Genomic DNA, 22,181 nt, shown 5'->3' with positions numbered 1-22,181 from the left:
GTGTTGTTTTTACTCATGGCCCGGACCTAGATGGTTATGCGGGAGGAGTATTAAGAAGTCTAAGCAGTGGTTACTCTCAACACCTCCAAACGACGTAGGCTGCGGTCTGGGGGGGCGTTTGGTTGTAAAAGGCCTCTATATCTCATGGCCCGGACCTTTTTAGGTTATTTGGGGGAGGAGTGATGAGGGAGTTGTTGAACAGCTCATGGCCCGGACCTGGATGGTTATTTGCGGAGGGAGTGTTCATCGGCTACTTTATGTTTCTATGTCTTGTAACATGCATATGTGAGCATTTGTGTTGCATTGTGATGTATCAACCACTAAATATTCCTAATTGGATGAGATTGCCTAGGTATGTAATTTTAGTGCATCAAGGCAACAGCAAGGATCATTGCGGTCTGGGTGTGATGGCTAATTTTATTACGCCGGAATATCAAGAGTTCCGATTTGGACGAAAGGAGAAGCCAACTGCTTGATCAAAAGAGCCGAAAGGAGAAGCCAACTCCTTATAAGAAAAGGGCAAACTGATTGTGAGCTAACTTGAGTTGTTTTGTAGATATGTTGTAATCGCGGACGATTACTTTCTTTCAAGAAGGGGGGATGTCACAAACTGTTGTCGTGTTAAGCCATTGAAGAACGGAGCCACTGTGGAGATCCCGGCTGAGGGGCCTGAACCCTAAGAATAAGCAGATTACGAAGAAGAAGCTCCTACCAACTTATGGGACCCTGTCCTATGAGGCCCAAGTGACACAAGAGCATAAAGTAAAGAAGGAACACACACACACACACACACACACACACACACACACACACACACAAACACACACACGTGTGGAGTTGATGACGTGGCAGAACTGTACGGATTTCCGGATTTTGTGCTGCTGACGTGACAGATTGTACAAATTTCCGCAGATGCGCTGGCTGTGCTGACGTGGCAGAACTGTACGGATTTCTGTAAATCACGTTGACTGCTTTTTGTACTAGATGCTTTTGAGTTTAAGGCTTTTCATTTAAATTGCTTTTGGGCCTAGGGCCTTTAAATATGAGGCTAGGGCTCATTCTCTGGCACTCTTTTGGGAGAAGGTGCAGAGCGTGGAGTGCCTGCTTGTATTGTGTTGATGCAATATAAAGAAATACCGAAAGGGGCACCAACGTTTGGGGCCAATACTCTGTGGAATTCCGCCACTCCGTGTCGCGTATGCTCTCTCTCTCTCTCTCTCTCTCTCTCTCTATCTCTCTCTTTCAGCTCATTTGTTATTGAAGTGCGAAAAGTCTGTTCAGTTTGTTCTTTTCTATTGGCACGTGGTGCCCTTGTGATAGGATCTACAGGTTGGCTCCGTTTTTCAGTGGCTTGTCACGTTAGCAGTTTGTGAGACCCTCCCTTCTTGAAAGAAAGCAATTGTCCATAATTACATCATATCTGCAAAACAACTCAAGTTAGCTCAAAAATTTTCGAGGGTCATCAGAGTGTGGGATGAGTTGACTTCTCCCTCAGAGGTGTATCTGTGGAAGATCAATATAAAAAAACATCGCAAGGGGCACCTAGTTAGGGGCCATTGCATATGGGAGTGGAAGTCCTCTGCTACGTGTCTTGTTTGAAGTGTGAAGGTCTTTTTCAATTTAGGTGTTTGAAGTATTAAAGTCAACATTTTTAAGTCTTATTTCCCATTGGCACGTGGTGCCCCTTTCCAGCTCCTAGCTCCTCTCTCTCTCTCTCTCTCTCTCTCTCTCTCTCTCTCGCACGCTCTCGTGCATGCGCGCGCGCGCACACACACACACACACACATGTTTGTGGGTGTGTGGAGGGGCTGTTTTGTATGCATGCATGCACGCGCGCACGCATGCACACACATACACATCTATATCTCCCTCTCTTCTCTATGTATAGATAGACACACACACATACACACAAACCCACGCACACAAAGATATACATGTATGTATGTATCTATCTATCTATCTATCTATCTATACATACATACATGTATGTTTGTATGTATGTATGTGTAATACACTACAAAATCCATGGCGCCTTTTGTTGTGCTGAATGAACCATTTCACGACGACGAAACCTGGAACAATCGAAACCATGAAACGTTTCGTGTCACCTTGGACTTTAACTTGTTACTTCACCTGAATTGTCTCTCTCAGAGATTTTTTTTTTTTTTTTTTTTTTTCTGTCCAGTTCTCGTGAGGAACTCTTTGATTTTTAACTTTTGTGCATACACACACACACACACACACACTCACAAACACACACACACACACACACTCACAAATATATATATATATATATATATATAGGCTAGAAACACTATGTTTGCGATGAAGAAGTATTGGCCAACTTTATATCTTCAGTTACCCATGCAGCAGTTTTTGCAGGTTATGGAGGTACCTTTGCCCAAGGTGCCACTGGATAGTGCAGTTGTGACACATTGGTTGGCAATAGAGGGAGTGCAACCGGCCATTCCAGAAAATGTACCCCTTGAAGGTCTAGTCTGGATGCAGTACTGATTTAGATATTGATGATCACAAAATTCTGAGATTTGCGCTAAGCTCTAAGGCTGCTCAAACCTTTTCTATTACAGTGTCAATGCCTTCTCTTGACTCTAAGAAAATAGACACATTACTGGGTAAACAAAAGGATGATGAATTTGGCGTGGAAATCAAGCTTCCCGTAAAGCATGTTCTGTCTCAAGAATTACAGGTACTTAATGTTCTTATCACATTTCTGCTCTCAAATTTGCTGGTGTATCTGACATTTGAAGGTGACTGTATGCATGTTGACATCACTTTTCAACGTACCTGCTATATATGCTATTTTGTGCAGCTCTACTTTGAGAAGATAACAGATCTCATCATTACAAGAGCTAGCTCCCCACTTTTCAAGGCTGCTCTGACTAGTTTGGCTACAGATGCTGGTCTTCATCCTCTTGTCCCATATTTCACTCAATTTATTGCAGATGAGGTGAGTTTTCTGTTGCGGGACAAATACCACTCAAGAAGGCAGGTCAATTGGTACTTGTTAAGTTGGTAATTTTTGCAGGTTGGTCGGAATCTAGATGACGTTGATCTACTTTTATCACTCATGATGATTGTTCGCAGCCTTTTGGTCAATCCACACATACATATTGATTTATATGTAAGGCCTTACTATTTAGCTGGTGGCTATCAATATTTTCAGTGAAGTGTGAAATTGTCCAAGAGATTTTTTGATGTTCGAGTCTTACTTAAGTTTGGGTCTTTAGTCTCAGAGCTTTGGCGGGAAAAAGTGGGATTGTTTGTTGCTTTCAATGTTTTAATTTGCCGGGAATTTCTGGGAATTGAGCCTCAGTCTGTACATACCATGCAAATGATTCACCTCTGGCTATGATCCTGTTGGTACTGTATAATAGTTAAGCACCCAATACTGTTCTCTTCAATAAATTTTTTCCAAGGTCAAGATCTTGAGTCTTTAGTGGGATATTTTAAAAAACATAATGCCAGCTGTAGTTAATGCTGTTTTACAGCACTCGAGGACGAGACCTTAACCTGTCCTGTTTGTTTTTTGCAGTTGCATCAGCTAATGCCATCTGTAATTACATGCTTGGTGGCCAAGCGACTGGGGAAAAAATTGACAGAAGACCACTGGAAGCTTCGAGATTACGTTGCTAATCTTATCTCCTTCATATGTAGGCGGTAAATTTGTTATCATTTAGTTGAACTTCTTAGCAGTAAGTAATCATTTCTGGACAGTGTAGGGCATAATTTTTTCACACTCTGAACATATGGCACACACATGCGGGTTTGAAATGACAAGATGGATGAATTTTCATTACATTCAAACAATACAATAGGACTTCAGAACATGAAAAGACTACATGTTAGAAGCTAGAAGTTACAATTTAGAGGCTAGAGCACATGTGCACACTGCAAAATTGCAAATCCTAAACTTCAAACTTTCAAAGGCCCAAAACATAGACTCTCAATAGCAGGAATTTGGAATGACTTGAGACACAACTCCTTAAAAGTTAAATGTTTATTTCAAAACGAGCATTAGAAGGTTCAAACCTCTAGTGATACACCATCACGAAATCAAAACCAAGGCTAGAGTGGAGTTTTAACTCTCAACTATGGGGTCTAGGTAATAGATTCATCTAACTTGAAATCATAGAATTAGTTGGCTGCTTGTAAAAAGCTAGGGCCCATAAATCACCCTCCAGTTTAGCAGCCAATTGCCATGTCAACACTCGTAAACTGCGGCATCTTTGCAGGCCGTACAGTTTGCGAGGTCGTCAGTTTACGGGTTACCACGTCATCACATGTATCAGACTTGGACACTCCAAGCAAGAAATCAATAGCGACACACGAATAGAAACTGTAAAATCACTGAACTTTTGTGTGTGTGTGGGGTGGGGGGGGGGGGGGCAGAGAGAGAGAGAGAGAGAGAGAGAGAGAGAGAGAGAGAGAGAGAGAGAGAGAGAGAGAGAGATGGATGAAATGAAATGAAATGTTATATTAACGTCTTCAAAAGGCCATAGTGACCTATGAGACCAGAAAGTTACAAGGTGGTGGATCTGATACAAAGTCAGAGTAACAAAAAATAACAACAGTACAAAACAAAGATATATACTATGGGATCCTAGACTGGTCGGTGTGAACTAAGCAAAAAACTAAGCAAAAACTAAGCAAAAATGGGCTGAGTCACAAGAGATCTAGCATTGGTCGTTGGCGAATCTCATCAATTTCCTCCATGGTTAGTAGTCTGACCGGGCGTCGTGCATGCTTGGCCAGCGTGCTCCGAGTCTTCTGACGTAGCCTCCGTCGATGCTGTGTAGTCCTCCGCAATCGTGGGCGCCTAGATTTCCCCAGTTCAATCGCTCGGTCGATTAGTGTGCCTCTGGTGTGAGATGAGGGGGAGCTCTGCTGTGGGAGTGGCTCTTGCGGCTATCCCGTGTCTGCTCTGAAGAAGTCTGTGATCCGTCTTTGAGACTGGCTAGCCTCGCCATTCATCAGGCTATCTCTGTGTCTACGCAGCTCGAGCAAGAACAAGCCCAGGCATCTCTGATCTTCGTATCCCACGACTCTTGAGAGTGGTCCAAAACCCTCTCTGAACAAGCAATGGAAGCGGCCTCATATCTCGTAGTAGACGGGGCAGCAGCATGTATAATGCAGCTCTGTCTCAGGTTCCATGTCACACAAGGGGCATGTCCTGGCCTCTGCTGGTACTCCGCTGTATCTCCCAGTCTCAATCCACAGCTGGTGAGAAGATGTGCGTAACTGGCCAATAGCACATCGTATCCCATGAGACAAGTGGGTATCCATGTATCTGGGTCTCGTCACAAAACCATCCTCCGTAAGCTGGAGAAGGTGGTCTCTGTAGAAAGCCATCTTCGTGCCCAATTCCTGTGCTGGTTGTATCCATGTCCTCTTGGTGTCTTGCTGGGTCAGGTCTTGGCGGATGAGCTTGGTGATCTCTGACTGTGTAAGAGTGAGAGATGGTGCATCCAATGAGTACTGGAATGGTGGCAACCTGTCTATGTTGAACCCATGTGCCTGAAACCATGATGTCATCGCCCCATACCAGCATGTTGTATCTCCTTGTATGGCTAAGTGTGGAGAGGACTCAAGTGCTATGCGAGCATATCTGTCTCTAGGGAGTTCCCATGTGCGGTTTATGAAGGAGACTGATCTGGTGAGCGCCTCCACCACTAGTGGGGGGGCCGCTAGCTCTGCTCGGATAATGGCCCGTGGTACTGATGCCTTGGCTCTAATGAGCCGCGAGATCATAGAGACAAGAGGTTTCTCCATGTTCCCCCATCCATCTGTGCGACCCGGCCTCCCGCGGTGATCCAATGAAGGTCCCCATATCTCAGCTCCATAGAGCAATGCTGAAGCCACCAAAGTGTCAAAGAGCCAAAGCTTCGTCCAGGGCTCCTGAAACTGAACCTGCGAACACATCTTCTCCAATCTGCCCAATGCTGCGTGGGCTCTAGTCAGTCTGGTCTCTGCTGCTCTTCTCAGTGAATGCAGGTCCGCTAAAAACCACTCCAAGGTAAGTGTAAGCATCTGTGTACTCCACGGTCTCCTGGCCGTATGTGAATGTAGGTGCTGACCTCCTGATCCACTGTGGGGTGGTATTAAACACCATCACCTTGGTTTTACCAAGGTTGACAGACAACCCACTTTCGTGGGCAAACGTATGCAAAGCATCCAATTGACGTTGCATTCCCTCTGGGGATTCGGAGATCAACACTATATCATCAACATATAACAGAAGTGGGATCCATGTCCCTGCCAACTGTGCACCTCTATCCCCATCACTCTCAATGTAGTCAGAAACCTCATCCACATACATACCGAAAAGAGTAGGAGAGAGCGGGCAGCCTTGCTTCACCCCAATAGTGGAGTGAACCGGTGTAGAAAGTCCCTCCGGGGTGCGTACATGCCCTACTACCGATCTGTACAATGCCATGATCCCCCAAATGAGCTTTGTGGGTACTCCCATTTCCTGTAATCTGCGCATCAATCTTGCTCTGGGTACTGTGTCAAAAGCTTTGTGGAAGTCCACAAAGCTACAATAGATCCGTCTCCCATGAGATCTGCCTTCCTCGATGATGGCCAAGATATAGTCAAGAGTAGAGAAGCCTCTCCTGAACCCTGCCTGCCCAGTTGCACGCATTCCTTCCCTCTCTGCCCATCTACTCAGCTGTTGCTCAAGAATGGATGCATACAACCGTGCCAGTGTGTGTCCAATCATGATAGTGCGATAATTCCCAGGCTCCATGGGGTCTCCTGACTTGAAGATAGGTACGATCGTAGATAGGCTCCAAGTGTCCGGTAGGCCCTTACACATGGCACGGTTAAATATAACTGCTAGAAGCTCTGGTAGTAGGTCTTTGGCATGCATGAAATGCTCAGCGACTAAGCCATCATGATCATATGCTCTCCCAGTCCTCATCTTGTCAATAGCTTTCTTCATGATCATATATATATATATATATATATATATATATATATATATATATATATATATATATATATATATATATATATATAGAGAGAGAGAGAGAGAGAGAGAGAGAGAGAGAGAGAGAGAGAGAGACTTAGGAGCATCTCAAAACCCTGAAAAGGTTTCAAATTTTATTGCTTGTCCACTCTCTTTGAATTCCTTGGCCTTTTTGCCCTTGTCGTCGAGAAAATCATATTGATTAGCTCTGTACAAGTGCTTCCTTTTTGAATAAAACGTATAGTCCGTTAATCGTTTCTTACCCTTTCTGTCCTCATCACTCGAGTGAGAAAAGGATGAGCTGTCAAAAGAAGACGAGGAGGAATTGGACAATGCTTTGAACCGTACACGCTTCTTCTGTTTTCTTGCTTTCTCAAAAGAGGATTTCGGACCAAGTAATTAGGGAAGTCAATTCCCTTGTTACGTTTCTTGAGTTGCTTCTCCTTTGACCCAAATAGTTAGTTGACTCGTTTTTCAACAATGTCCTCGAGTTCATTTTCAATAAACATCCGTGGGACAGGAGGTTTCTTGATTGCCGGTTTTATTGGTCACTCAATGGCTTTTTGCCAGTGAGTATGCACTTCATCCATCGGGTGCCGTGTCAAAAATTTGGCATACTGTGGGTCCTTGGCAAACTGGAGCATCTGCTTTTTGCGCACTCATCAACCTGCTGTTGATGTTGCATCTCCATGAGTTGATACTACGTAGGCAGAGGTGGCCCGTACTCATTCTCTGCTAATCCACTTGAATTTTCTGTCGCCTCTCGTTTCTAAGGTGGCAGGAGGAGTCGTCTCATTCTTGCCTGAATCCATGTGTGTCGCGAGAAGAAGGATCGGATTTTTTGGTAGAAGAGAAATCGGCCATGCTCTGATACCACTGTCACAAGCTTGGGCACCCCAAGCAGATAATCAAACAGGACACACGAGAGAATCACTTAAAATACTTTAAAACTTCAAAATCACAGCTCATTTTTGGTCTACGCGGCAAGCGCTAGAGACGGAGCTCCACTATATATGTCACTGTACAACATACTATGAGATATGTGGCTGCTCTCACTACCTCTTGCCTCTATCTAGAGTTATGAGATACCAATATTAAAGATGTCTTTGGACTCTCTACTAGAGATTCAAGGACATGGACCATAATTACTAAGAGAGAGGCTCACAAACTGGGAGACACACCTAGAGACAAATCACAATGTTCTTCCACCCAGAGAGGAGGGATACAAGGCATATCACTAGCAGAGGTATATTGAGTGATTAAGCAGCAAAGCTGGGAGATCCAGGAGGCCCATGATGAGGGGATGCTCCCATCGCAGGAGGAGGTTGCAACAGAGGATCAGATATACATTGGTAAAACACGGGAGACGCTATGTTGTCTGACATAGCTGGCATAACCTGGCCTCATCTGAGGTTCCTCGAAATCGGTGAGTCTCAATCTGACTGAGACTTTTTAATAGCACATCGAAAGCCGTGGGACAAATGGGTTTCCATGTAGGCAGGCCTAGATAAGAAACCATCCTCTCTGAGCTGGAGAAAATGCTCTCTGTATGTAGTCATCTTGTGCCGGCTCCTGTATAGGCTGAATCCATGTCCTTTGGGTTCCCATCTGTGGGTTCCTAGCTGAAACAGATGCTGTTGTATAAGTCTAGTGACCTCTCTCTATGTCAGAGAAAGAGAAGATGCATCTAGAGAATACTAAAAGGGGGCGGGGGAGCTTGTCATAGAGAAACCATGTAACTTAAACCATGCTGCAATTTGTGCATACCAACATGATGTATCTCCCTGTGCTGTCATGTGCCTTGAGGACTCTAGAGCCAGCTGATCAACACGATCTCGTGGGAGCTCCCATAAGCTGTGTATGAATGCCACTGATCTTGTAAGAGCCTCCACCACCAAAGGACGGGCAACCAACTATGCTCGGATGATCGCATGGGGAACTGAGGCCTTAGTCTTGATCATCTTGGAGATCATGGAGATAAGTGGCATCTCCATGGCTCGCCACCCATCTGTACGTCCATGCTGATTACTATGACGATGATCTACTGAGGGTCCCCATATCTACACTCTATATAGCATAGCTAAGGCATCCAGAGTATCAAAAAGGCATAGCTTTGGGAGGTTTGGAGAGGATGTGTTCACAGGTTCAGTTCCAGGAGCCTCAGAGAGAGAGAGAGAGAGAGTGTCACGAGGACATGGCAACTGTTAACTATGTCATGAGGACGTGGCAACTGCTAACCTTAGTTGTTGGTTTCTTGCCAATGATTTTTGTTTAATTTTTGAGACCCTCTTTTTGAAGTTGCAAATTGTCGGACATTGTATGGCCAATGTGAACGGTAGTTTCACCTGCAGACAGGAAGTTGGTCGGCACTGGAACTCGTATAGTAAAAGGATGTCTATGCTCATTTCAAAGTCATCTAGGTCTCCTAGCCGCACTTAATAAGTTGGTGGATACTAGGAAACTAACTCCATTGAGGCATGGTGACAAGGTGGGGTCTCCCAAAGAAAATCACCCGAGAACTGGGCTACATTGCATTTTTGGATGTGGTCCCAACAGTGAAAGATGGTCAGATGACCAGTGAGAGTCCAATGGAAGCATCTCCTAAAATTTAGGGAACTGCAATTTTGGGTTATGAAATCTGTTCGCGTCATTAGCTCCGGAATGACAAGAGGAACATTCCATTACTCTGCCGCTAAGTCAACTAAGCAACCCGTTGAGATATTTTTAGACCAGAAGGTCCAAAGCGGGGAATTAATGCATGAGTGCCGCTTGGGGCATCTTTCCAACTTAAAAGAGAGCGAAGCAATAAAACAAAACGTGGGCTGCAGAAAAATTGAAGCCTTGCACAACATTCACTACTCTCTCTCCCCTTCGTGCAGTTATGTGATGCCCTACAAGAGGGCTTTTCATTTGACCTATGTACAATTGTGTGGGTTCATGTGCGATTGGCGAGGCAAGAGCCTCTTGCACAGGTACTGGATTAGCTAGTTGCTAATCCCCTGCAGGTACAGGTGAATTCGTAGAGGTTTCACGTGAGAAATCTCGTCCGATTCAAAGGGCAAGTAGCCCTACAGGTGTGGGAACTCGAGGACTTGCTACTGATGCGACCGGCTAGTGAAACGGAACCCAAAACAGGGAAATACAGCCTGCTGTGTATTTTTGCAGGTTTAGGGTTTCGGTCCTAAACAGTTCCTAATACCCCAAGAGGTTCGGGGACGTGAGGGGACGATGATTTGGTACATTTTCAGGGCAGAAAACAGAGAATTCAGCGTGCCGCAGATTCTCGCCAGGTTTTGCAAAGTGTTCGTATGCGTCGGGAAAGTCATCTATTGCGTGGGGATATTGTCTGTGAAGCGTCCTAGTATAGTTATGTTGCCGAAATCGGGCAAAGACAAGGTCGTTTTCAGCCCGGATTATGCGGGACAGCTCGTAGGAAATCACAGGTTTTATTCCCTCTGTTAATACAATAAAGAAATACCGAAAGGAGCGCAGTCTTAGGGGCCAACAGGTGTCGGCGTCTGCTTGGTAGCGCTCTAGCTTCCAAGCTGTGTGTGTTTGAAGTATCAATTCCTGTTACAGGTTTTCTTTTGCAAAGTTTCTCTGTGTCCTAAAGTCTAAAGTAAAGTTTCGGGTGAAAGCCTACGTCTACCGCCCTACGGGCCCTCTTCAAGGTTTTGTTGTCGGGACATAAATCACTTTTTCCTCAAGAAGTGAGCCTCGGTTGTTTTCGGTAAAGACACAGAGTACAGAAACACGGGATTACACTATGGCCGACAAAGGGAAGGGCATTATGGAAGAGGGCTCCTCTTCGAAGGACAGACATGAAATTTCTATGGTGTTCGAGATTGGCGAGAGTTCACTGCCACGACTGTATGTGCCTCTTGTTGATGTGAGTGTTCCTCCAGTATAGGGCTTTAAGACTGGGTAACGTGAGGATGATGCGTTCAGGATTCCGTTAGTTGCTACGGTGAATGTGTTTTTGCAACTGCTGCAGAACCCAAGGGTTATGGAGTTCTTGCAAGCGCCACCAGTTCCGCAGTAAAATAGGCAACCTACACCGCAAACAGAGCTTGTTGAGGCTCAAGCCCAAGTACTTCATGCGTCCCAACGGGATAGGGAGCACTCACATGTTGCGGAGTCGGGGGCTCCAAAGCAGGTTCCTCTCGCCCTTGAACAGGTGGTTAGAACGCTTGTTTTACAGGCTATGCCAGTTCAGCCCGCCACCTTTCAGAGCCCACGTGCTGTCTTTAATGGATAGAGAACTGGGTACCAGGCAATGCATCCAGTTTTTCCACCACCCATGGTACATCCTGGGTATTTCGGGGGTGGATCTGTGCTCCAGAGTATGGCTGGTTATGCGCCTGGAAGCCAGCCGTACATACCAGGAACAATGTTTGGGGGTATGCAAGGCATGATGCCAAACCCCATGTATGGTAGCATCAGCATGTAGCAAGGTTTTCAGAGCAACCAAGGCCAGTTTGGGGGCCACAGGGTCATTTTGTCATGGTTGATATGGCACCTATGCCGCAAAATGTCAATGGCCAAGACGCGCCGATAATTCCTACTACAGTGCCCATGTTGCAGACGATTCCTTATGACAATTTGGGGGCACTGGAAAAGCCGAAAGCTTACAAAGAAGGTGGTGCAGCTGTAAAGTTTAGCACTTTTAGCGGCTTTGAGGATAAGGCAAAGGCAGTTTGATACAACTTATGCAGGAGGGAATTTTTACAGAGGCCTCTAGGTCAAGAAAGGTGTCACTTTCTTGAAAGACAACGTGCTTACATGGTGGACGACATTGTTAATGCAAGGACAGGCACCCGCCACATGAGTTTACTTCAAGCAAATGTTTGCATCTGCTTGGTTGTCAAATGAATTTGAAGCCGATGTCATGATAGCTTGGCACCAACTCACTGCGGCTACTTGCAAGAGCCTACAGGAGTACAATCGGAGGTTTTGGAAAGCGTGGTTTTGGAAAGCGTTGCTCTCAGTAACCTCATGCCATTGACAGAGCAGATTTCTGCACAGCAGCAGGATCATGCATGACAACATTATAGAGGTCAGAGGGATCAGAATCAGCAGCAATATAGTTCTGATCAAACACAAAGACATACAGATAGACAAGGACAGATAAGACCTGTCCTTGTTTATAGATGGGCTGTGAGATAGAGGTTGGATGAGGCAGACCAAACAGTTCCTTAGATGTCATGAGATGGGGCATTTGGTTAGGGATTGTCCTAGAGGGGGAGAGTAGAGATAGATTGGTCGCAACAGAGGACGGCCCTCACAACTACAATAGTTCCTGCATAGCAACAGGATCATGCATGCCAACATTATAGAGGTCAGAGGGATCAGAATTAGCAGCAGCACAGTTCTAATCAGACACAAAGACAGTTAGGTAGACAAGGACAGATAAAACCTGTCCTTGTTTATAGATGGTCTGTGAGACAGAGGTTGGATGAGGTAGAGCAGACCCTAGATAGACCTCTTGAGGAGAGGTTACCAAATCAGGAATGTGAGGAGGTCCAAGAGCATCTGGACATAGGAATAGAGCATGAGGGCCAAGAGTCAGTGGTAGTTTAGGAGCAGCCCGAGTTGCCCAAGGATAGGCAAGTTCAATAGGCTTTGGATCCCTTGGAGATTCAGTCGCAAGTGCCTCTTACGGTAGGTCCTATTGAGGTGAACAAGAGCGTGAGTCTCCTCAGTTTGCAGAGGGATTTGACTATTTAGTAGGCTTTGCATAACGAGGAGATGTCTTGTTATCTGAGATCTAGCCTGCACAGATCTTTGCAGGGCTTCGGTACTACTGTACCAAGAACAAAGTGGCTACCCTCACTCAGCTCATGGAAGTTGCTAACATTGGTCTTGCCTTGTTGAAAGGAGAGGACAGTGGGTTTCTGAGCAACGAAAAAGGAGGTCAGCATAAGAAAAATTCAGCGAAGAAACCCTGTGTGAAAACGGCTCCTGAAGCGTCACAGGGGTTAGAAAAGGCCAACAAGGATAAGGACTCAACTGGGACTTCTGGAGCGCAGGCAAAGAAACAGAAAAGGAATCCTTTTGTGCGTAAGTCGCTCGAGGAAAAGAAGGTCTTAATGGCTAAAAACAAATGCTTTATATGCGAGCAGCCTGGTCACTTTGCTACCAATTGTCCACAAAGGAAAAGACGAGCTGACTCAGATGATAAAGAGGACCAGAAAGGCAAGAAGCCTAAACCCACGACAGGTTTGGTGCCAGATATGGTGGGTGACAGGCCTAGTACAGATGCCAGCAAGTTATGCAGAGCATGGGGTAAAGTTAGAGATCAGACGGCACTCATCTTCCTTGATCCAGGTGACAAAGCAAACTTTATCTCACCAGAGTTAGCAATGAAGCTGGGCATCAGAGCTGAAGTGATGGGGTACATGGCAGAGGTAGGGTTGGCATGTCCTGGCCACTTAGAGTGTGTTACTCCCATTATTGGAAAGCTGCGTCTCCATATTCAATCATATGTAGACACAGAAGAGTTCTATATCATGCCATTGGAAGGATGCGATGTGCTACTTGGAATTCCGTGGATGTTCAGAGTACACGGCGTGCTGGATGCCTTGGGCATGGCGATCACCATTCAACATAGGGGCAAAACTCATGTTTTGGATGTAAAGCTCAAAGGGGAGTCTGTTCGTATTGTATCTGCTTCGGCTATCACTTCTGTAATAAAGAATCATCTTTCTGTGTACTTGATTTTTGCACGCGATGTCTCAGATAATTGTCAGTCCAATTTATCTGTGTTGGATAAAGAAAGATCAACATTTTTGCGAGAGTTTAGTGACTGTTTTTCTAATTCATTGCCGTAGCAATGGCCGCCAGAGAGACCTGAGGACCATCGGATAGATTTGGTGCCAGGGTGTAGCCCACCAAAATAGACCTCCCTACAGGGTTAGTGTGGCGCAACAGAAAGAGATTATGGGCCAGGTTGAGGAGTTTATTAGAGAAGGGGCTGATCCAGCCTACTTTTTGCTCCGGAGTGCTCCTAGTACAGAAAAAGGATGGTTCATGGCGCATGTGTATTGATTACCGTGCGTTGAATAAGAATACCATCAAGAGTAGGTTTCCTATTCCTAGAATTGATGATATTCTTGATCGTTTAGAGGGTGCTGCAATTTTCAGCAAGATAGACCTTAAGAGTGGGTACCAAGAGGATGTGCACAAGACTCGGTTTAGAACGACATCTGGTCTTTATGAGTTCCTAGTGATGCCGTTTGGTCTAACAGATGCTCTTGCCACATTCAACAAGATGATGGACCGGATTTTCCGCTTGCATCAACAATTTGTTGGGACATTCTTCGATGACATGAAAGTCTATTCGAAGAATGAAGAGGAGCATAGGCGTCACTTGATTATTGTGTTCGAAACTTGTCAATCCGAAGAAAACTGAATTCTTCCTGGAAGAGATCCACTTTCTTGGCCACAGTGTGTCAAAATGGATCCCGCAAAGGTCGAAGCTATTAAAACATGGCAAGACTTGAAGACTGTGCACGATGTCAGGAGCTTCTTGGGATTGTGTTCCTACTATAGAAGGTTTATCAGGAATTTTGCAGAGATAGCATCACCTCTTCACGCTTTGCAAAAGAAAGAGGTCACTTTCAGATGGACCCAAAAAGAGATTCCAGCTTTTAGTCTCTTGAAGGAAAAGTTGACTTCAAATCTAGTAATTGTTTTGCCAGATCTCAGGAAGTCATTTGTGGTACAGTGTGACGCGTGTGGCAGTAGGAGCAATGCTAATGCAAGATGGACGGGTAGTAGCTTATGAAAGTCGAATTTTGCAAGAGCCAGAGAAGGCTATGCAAGTCTATGAGAAAGAGCTCTTGGCCGTGATTCATGCGCTTTCTAGTTGGAAGAACTACCTCTTAGGTGCTGATTTTGTTGTCCAGACAGATCATCAGACCTTGCGATACTTCTTGACACAGAAGCTATCTGAAAAGCATATGCGATGGGCAAACATTCTTTCTATGTTCCACTTCGAGATTATGCATGTGGAAGGCAAGAAGAATGTTGTGGATGATGAGATCAAGGAAGCCACAAATTTCAGCTGTGTCAATTCTTTATCATCATGAGCTTGATGACATGAAGGAACAGTATGCTACTGAAGAAGATTTTACAAGGATCTTTGAACAGTTGCAAGAGGGGCAACACCATGAGCACTACCTCCTCAGAGACGGTTTTTTGATGATGCATGGCAGGCTTTGTGTCATTAGGCCATTGCGACATAAGGTCATGGTAGAGAGTCTGTCACGAGGACGTGGCAACTGCTAACCTTAGTTGTTGGTTTCTTTCCAATGATTTTTGTTTAATTTTTGAGACCCTCTTTTTGAAGCTGCAAATGGTCGGACATTGTATGGCCAATGTGAACGGTAGTTTCACCCGCAAACGGGAAGTTGGTCGGCACTGGAATTCGTACAGTAAGAGGATGTCTAGGCTCAGAGCAAGATCATACAGGTCCCCCCCGTCGCACTTAGCAAGTTGGTGGATACTAGGAAGTGAACTCAATAAAGGCATAAAGTCAAGGTGGGATCACCAACAGAAAGTATCCGACAGTTGGGCCACATTGCACTTTTGGATGCGGTCCCAATGAGGATAGATGGTCAGAAGACCAGTGGGAGCCCGACGGAAGCATCTCCTAAAAATTAGGGAACTGCTATTTTGGGCCGTGAAATGTGTTCGCGTCATTACCTTCGGTATGACCAAGGGAACATTTTAGTACTCTGCTGCAAAGTCAACTGATGCACAAGTTGAGAGATTTTTAAGCAGGAAGCCCAATGCGGGAAAATTGCATGTATGAGTGCCAATTGGCACTTTGTGGTCAATTTACCAAGTCTGGGAGAACAGAACCCGTAACTGACTTTCTGGAGCAGTTTTGGAGGCTTTTAACGCTGATTTTCAGCCATTTCTCTTCATTTTTGAGCTTCCCATGACTTTGCCTAGGTCCAAGGAGCTCATTTTCAGCATTGGAAGGCATCAGATGCGTGTTTACAGGGCTGTTTTGCTGCGTTTTCAGCGATACGCAGGTTTTGGCAGCCATGGAAATCTTCTCCTTTTTGCATCTATTTGTTCACAGATGCATTACAGGTCAAGGGCAGAAGAGGGGGCGCTCGATTTATGCTGGGAGGATGCTTCATTGAGAACTTGTCACAGGTTAAGAGCTATGGAGTGCTTTCTTTCCCTCTCATGTACAGTGTGGTGCTAGGAGTGATGCCCTGCACACTACACACTGCTCTCTCTCTCCCCTACGTGCAGTTATGTGATGCCCCACAAGAGGGCTCCTCATTTGACTGATGTACAGTTGTGTGGGTTCATGCTTTTGTGCTGAGGCAAGAGCCTCCTTGAGCAGGAACAGGGGTAGCTAGCTGCTGCTCCAAAGCAGGCACTGGTGAGGGTCATAACCTCACCGTACAGGTGCAAAATCAGCGCTGTGTATGCGCTGTAAATTCACTGTTTTTCAGCCGTACGGACGCCAGGACCATTGGGAATCGTGTCCCACTGGCAGAGGACAGTTAGGAGACTGTTTGGGGCTGAAAACAGGGCAAAAACCAGTAAATACAGCGTGCTGAATTTACTGTTTTTGGACAGGAATCAGAGGGTATACGACAGTGCAAGCGAGTTCCAGCAGGGAAATTGGTTTCGCGCAAGTTTTGGGGCTGTTATGTTGCCGAAATTTGGCCAAATCAAATGGTATCTAGGTGGATACACGTGAAGGATTCCCAGGACCTTACCTTGTAATTTATCCTCCTAAAGAATAAAGAAATACCGAAAGGGGTGCCAATTTTGGGGCCTACAGGTTGTCGGCGTCTGCTCGGAGCATTCTAGCTTCCGAGCCGTGTGTGCGATTAAGTGTTAATTCCCATTACAGGTTCTCTTTGCAAAGTGCTCTGTGTGTGTGTATAAAGTAAAGAATTACGGGTGAAAGCCAACGCCTACCGCCCTACGGGCCGGTTTCAGAGTCATGTCCCACCGTATGCAGGGCATCGTGGTGTTGATGCGACAGTTAAAGTGGTAGAGACATTCTTCTATTGGCCTACCTTGAGGAGAGATGTGGATGCCTTTGTGCGAGCATGCGTTTTTTGCCAAAAGGTCAAGTTTGACAAACAAAAGGAACGAAGGTTGTTACAACCATTACTGATTCCGGATAAGCCATGGGAAAGCTTTACTATGGACTTTATCTTTGATCTTCGAAGAACGTCGACAGGGAACGATGGTATATGGACCATTATCTACAGGTTCAGCAAGCAGACCCAATTTTTTCCCTATTAGGAAGAAGATAAAATCTGATCAGATGGCACGCTTGTTCATGTACAATGTGTTAAATTACCATGGTATGCTACAATCGATTATCAGTGATCGTGATCCTCGCATGACAAGTTTGTTTTGGAGAGGATTGTTTGAGAACATGGGCACTACGCTCAAGTTCTCATCTTCGCTTCATCCACAAACTGATGGACAATTAGAAGAGGCTATGCTTGAGTATGCGTACAACAATACGGTGCATTCGGTGATTGGCAAGCACCTTTTGAGATTGTTGAAGGCGGCAAAAAGTTCCTCCCATATTACGTACAAAGGACAAAATATTTGAGGTAGATCGATATGTTGTAAACATGGATGAAATGTACAAGAAAATTAAAGTTGCCTTGGAGAAGACTCAAGCAAAGCAGAAAAAAGCTGCTGATCGTCATCGTCGTAAATTGCTGTTATCACCTGGTGAATGGGTTCTGTTAAGGTTCGAAAAGGCAAGGTTAAAGAAGATGAAGGGCAAGGAACGGCCTTTTTGAACTATGGGCCTTTTCAAGTGCTTGAGAAGATCAGCAATGTGGCTTACAGGCTGAAATTGCTTGATGCATGGAAGATTCACAATGCGTTTCACGTGAGTCTTCTAAGACCCTTCGTGGGTGATGTGCTTGAAGATTTGCCAGATGAGGATCAGCCAGAAGTTGAGGAACTTGATGAGATCTTGGTACCTGAGTAAGTTTTGGCACGTAAGGACATAAAAGTTGAAGGACAGGTTGCAAGACGCTACTTGGTGAAGTTCAAGAACTATCTACGTATGGATGCAAAGTGGATAGAAGAGCATGAACTGTTAGAGTCACCAAATGTATTGTAGCTTTATCTTGAAGCCTTTGGGCTACAGCCTACTTATGCCCCAACCCAACGTGTGCAAAGGAGGGGTAATGATAGAGCTAGCACATCATATGTACATATGAATTCAGTGTAATAGATGGAAATGACAAAAGTACGAAGGTCTCATTAAGTCATTTATATCTATGTGTTACGACCTTTCTTGCGGATATATGGGATGATAAAAGAGTGCTAACAACACAAGATCATCAGTGGCATGTACTTGATATACAATCGAGGACGTTTGCGATTTCAAGAGGGGGGTATGTCACGAGGACGTGGCAATTGTTAACTATGTCACGAGGACGTGGCAAGTGCTAACCTTAGTTGTTGGTTTCTTTCCAATGATTTTTGTTTAATTTTTGAGATCCTCTTTTTGAAGCTGCAAATGCTCCGACATTGTATTGCCAATGTAAACGGTAGTTTCACCCGCAGACGGGAAGTTGGTCGGCACTGGAACTCGTATAGTAAAGGATGTCTAGGCTAAGTTCAAAGTCATTTAGGTCCCCTTGCCGCACTTAATAAGTTGGAGGATACTAGGAAATTAACTCCATAGAGGCACAAGAACAAGGTGGGGTCACCCAGAGAAAATCACCCGAGAACTCGGCTACATTGCATTTTTGGATGTGGTCCCAATAATGAAAGATGGCCAGATGACCAGTAAGAGTCCAATGGAAGCATCTCCTAAAATTTAGGGAATTGCTATTTTGGGCCATGAAATTTGTTCGCGTCATTAGCTCCGGAATGAGAAGAGGAACATTCCATTACTTTGCCGCTAAGTCAACTGAGCAACCGGTTGAGATATTTTTAGACCAGAAGGTCCAAAGCGGGGAATTAATGCATGAGTGCCACTTGGCACATTTTTGGACATTTTTCCAACTTAAGAGAGAGAGAAGCAATAAAACAAAACGTGGGCTGCATTTTTCAGCCGTGGTGGATTGTTGCAGGTACCAAAGCTAATGTGTGCTTGCCTATCCTCTATGTACAGTGAAGTGCAAGAATTGAAGCCTTGCACAACATTCACTACTCTCTCTCTCCCCTTCGTGCAGTTATGTGATGCCCTACAAGAGGGCTTTTCATTTGACCTATGTACAATTGTGTGGGTTCATGCGCGATTGCCGAGGCAAGAGCCTCTTACAGAGGTACTGGATTAGCTAGCTAATCCCCCGCAGGTTTACAGGTGAATTCGGAGAGGTTTCACGTGAGAAATCTCGTCCGATTCAAAGGGCAAGTAGCCCTACAGGTGCGGGAGTTTGAGGGCTTGCTAGGAGGCGACCGGCTTGCGAAACGGAGCCCAAAACAGGGAAATACAGCCTGCTGTGTATTTCTGCAGGTTTAGGGTTTCGGCCCTAAACTGTCCCTTATACCCCCAAGTTGTGCAGGGACGCGAGGGGACCGCTGTACAAGTGATTTGGCGCATTTTCAGAGCAGAAAACAGAGAATTTAGCGTGCTGCAGATTCTCGCGAGGTTTTGCAAAGTGTCCGTATGCGTCGGGAAAGTCATCTATTGCGTGGGGATACTGTCTGTGAAGCATACTAGTATAGTTATGCTACCGAAATCGGGCCAGAACAGGTCGTTTTCAGCCTGGATTATGTGGGACAGCTTGTAGGAAATCACATGTTTTATTCCCTCTGTTAATACAAAAAAGAAATATCGAAAGGGACGCCAGTCTTTGGGGCCAACTGGTGTCAGCGTCTGCTTGGTAGCGCTCTAGCTTCCAAGTCGTGTGTGTTTGAACTATCAATTCTTGTTAGACGTTTTCTTTTGCAAAGTTTCTCTGTGTTCTAAAGTCTAAAGTAAAGTATTGGGTGAAAGCCTACGTCTACCGCCCTACGGGCCAGTTTCACACACACACGCGCACACAGAGAGAGAGAGAGAGTGCTGTTGCTGTTGCCGCCATGTCATCTTCGTCCTGCACGTGAGTGTCCACCCTCTTGCTTGTCCCTCGTTCGTTGTTGACGTGGACTGACTTGGCTCATGTTGGCCTGTGCACCATTCTCTCTCTCTCTCTCTCTCTCTCTCTCTCTCTCTCTCTCTCCGCGCCCCCCCCCCCCCCCCCCCCCCCCCCCCCCCCCCCCCCCCCCCCCACACACCACCACCACCACCAAAATGGTTCTGTTTCGTCCTTTCCCCTTGATCAGCTGCTATATGTTGTAAACTGGATACATATACTTGCAGCGAAATAAGCAATCAGTTATTCCTGTTTTTGTTTTTCAAACGTATGAAAGTTGAATGGCATGAGTTACAAGTATAATGAGCTCAAGCCTCAGTTGCTTTGTTTTTGGCAGATTTGGGCATTCTTACCACAACCTTCAACCTCGTATAACTAGAACACTTATGCAAGCGCTTTTGGATCCAAAGCGAGCACTGACACAACACTATGGTGCTATAAAAGGCCTAGCTGCTCTAGGGCCACGGGTGGTAGGTCATTTTGGGTTGCAAGCTTGTCTTCCGCCTTTGCTTGCTTCGTTGTGCTCTTGCTGCTTAGTGCGCTGGCCTTGTTCTCACAGGTTGGGTTAATGGTTCTGCCCAATGTTGAGGCTTTCATGGAACTGCTTACCCCAGAGTTGTCCATGGAGACACAAAAGAATGAGATCAAGCGACATGAGGCAATGCGCGTGTTTAATACTTTACTGGTATGTGCGTTCCATGGTCTCAAGGTTGTGCTTCTTATCTTCTCAAAAGTTACCTCCTACAATATCCTACAAAGCAAGTAGACACAAGGGGTTTATCCCAACAGAAGTTTTGTCATCAACAATTAACACACTTGTGTGTGTGTACCAGGTTGCAGTAGGTGTTTGCATGTCTTCCAGGGTGAAGTCATGTCCCAGGTTCTTTTTGCCACATGCTTGGAACCCGGGAGGAAAAGGGAGGATTGGGACGTCCGCTCAAAAATCAGGTATGGCACACCTACCAGGCTTAGGCTGTGTTCTTTCTGAGGATGACCTCTTAAAACGCTGCATGCTTCTACCAGACATTGTCTCCGATGCTTCGGCCCTCTCACAGCTTACTATTACTAGCCCGAGGAAGAGGACGGGGAATTGTGATGGCATGGAAGCCCAACATAAGAAGCCCTTGGTGGAAAGTCTATCGATGGAGGGACCTTCATTTGACTCCTCCATGTCGACTATGGACCTCAATTCTCAGGAGGAACAGCTTACCATTCCCGCTGCCAAAACGGTTGATGATGATTCAAGCAAGGGCAAGAATCAGATGCCAGGTCCAGAGAAATCTGGGAGCAAGGATAAATTGGAGTCATCGAATACTGCAAAGTCCAGTTTTTCTTTATCTGAATCTTGGAAAGAGGATGTTCCATTAGGACCTCTGTTCTCAGCTTTAGTTGACATCTTTGGGGAAGCAATACTACCTTTTGTACCACAAACTGAATTGAATACTTTTATATGATAAGCTTTGGGGTTATTCATTTGATCTAAAGGCTTTTTAGAGATTACTTTGCAATTGCAAATCATGATAGTTAGAAACATTTACTTGAGATTGTAGATGCTAAAGGGCTAGGTGCTATTCGTGGCATTTCAATAAGATTGGCATGAAGTAGGTTATGGGTCACACTGTCACAAATTATTATATTCCATAGGTATGGATCGCGTCATAATCCAATGCAATCAGTGGCATATCGACAAATGTAATTACTATACAAGATATGGCCTGATTGTGGCTTGCAGATGGGCCTGGAAAGTTGGGAGATTAATTTGTTTATTGGCGAATACTCCGCATGCTATAGATATTTCTTGTTTGATGCAAATCTGTGTCAATGTAAAAAAATGCCTCAGCAAAAATTTCAGGGGGCTCTTGCATTGGTACTCTTGTAACACCTTGAAGGTCCTCTGCATTGTTATTTACTTGGATGTAATGTCTTACAACCAAGAGATTGTTCTGGGACAAAGTGTGGTTCCTTTGCTCCCCATGGGAAAAAGACATTCGTATGGACAAAGATCGTAAGCCATAGTTATTAACTAGCTCGCGCGACCCTCTCACTTGCTCTTACCATGAATGATGACTCACATGGTATTTATAAGGTGTGAAAAAAAC

General features: G+C 45.2%; 1 protein-coding gene across 4 annotated transcripts in view; it reads left to right on the top strand.

The window, feature by feature from the left end:
- Nucleotides 1-21,566, top strand: part of TAFII59 (TATA BOX ASSOCIATED FACTOR II 59) — a 50,270-nt gene extending 28,704 nt beyond the window's left edge. For 2 of the 4 annotated variants that reach the window (XM_086486981.1, XM_086486983.1), the window contains 9 exons: nt 2,374-2,491; nt 2,589-2,707; nt 2,831-2,968; nt 3,047-3,142; nt 3,554-3,678; nt 20,420-20,552; nt 20,642-20,767; nt 20,916-21,030; nt 21,106-21,566. In XM_086486981.1, the coding sequence (XP_086343107.1) occupies nt 2,374-2,491; nt 2,589-2,707; nt 2,831-2,968; nt 3,047-3,142; nt 3,554-3,678; nt 20,420-20,552; nt 20,642-20,767; nt 20,916-21,030; nt 21,106-21,536 (1,401 nt within the window). In that variant the 3' untranslated portion in view covers nt 21,537-21,566. The remainder of the gene's footprint in view (nt 1-2,373; nt 2,492-2,588; nt 2,708-2,830; nt 2,969-3,046; nt 3,143-3,553; nt 3,679-20,419; nt 20,553-20,641; nt 20,768-20,915; nt 21,031-21,105) is intronic. The other 2 variants (XM_086486982.1, XM_086486984.1) reach the window with 1 other exon arrangement.
- The last annotated feature ends 615 nt before the right edge of the window (nt 21,567-22,181 follow it).

The sequence above is a fragment of the Adiantum capillus-veneris genome, chromosome 17, assembly GCF_014529385.1.
Source record: "Adiantum capillus-veneris isolate H3 chromosome 17, ASM1452938v2, whole genome shotgun sequence".
Classification (NCBI taxonomy): Eukaryota; Viridiplantae; Streptophyta; class Polypodiopsida; order Polypodiales; family Pteridaceae; genus Adiantum; species Adiantum capillus-veneris.
This window is presented reverse-complemented; position numbering and strand designations above follow the sequence as displayed.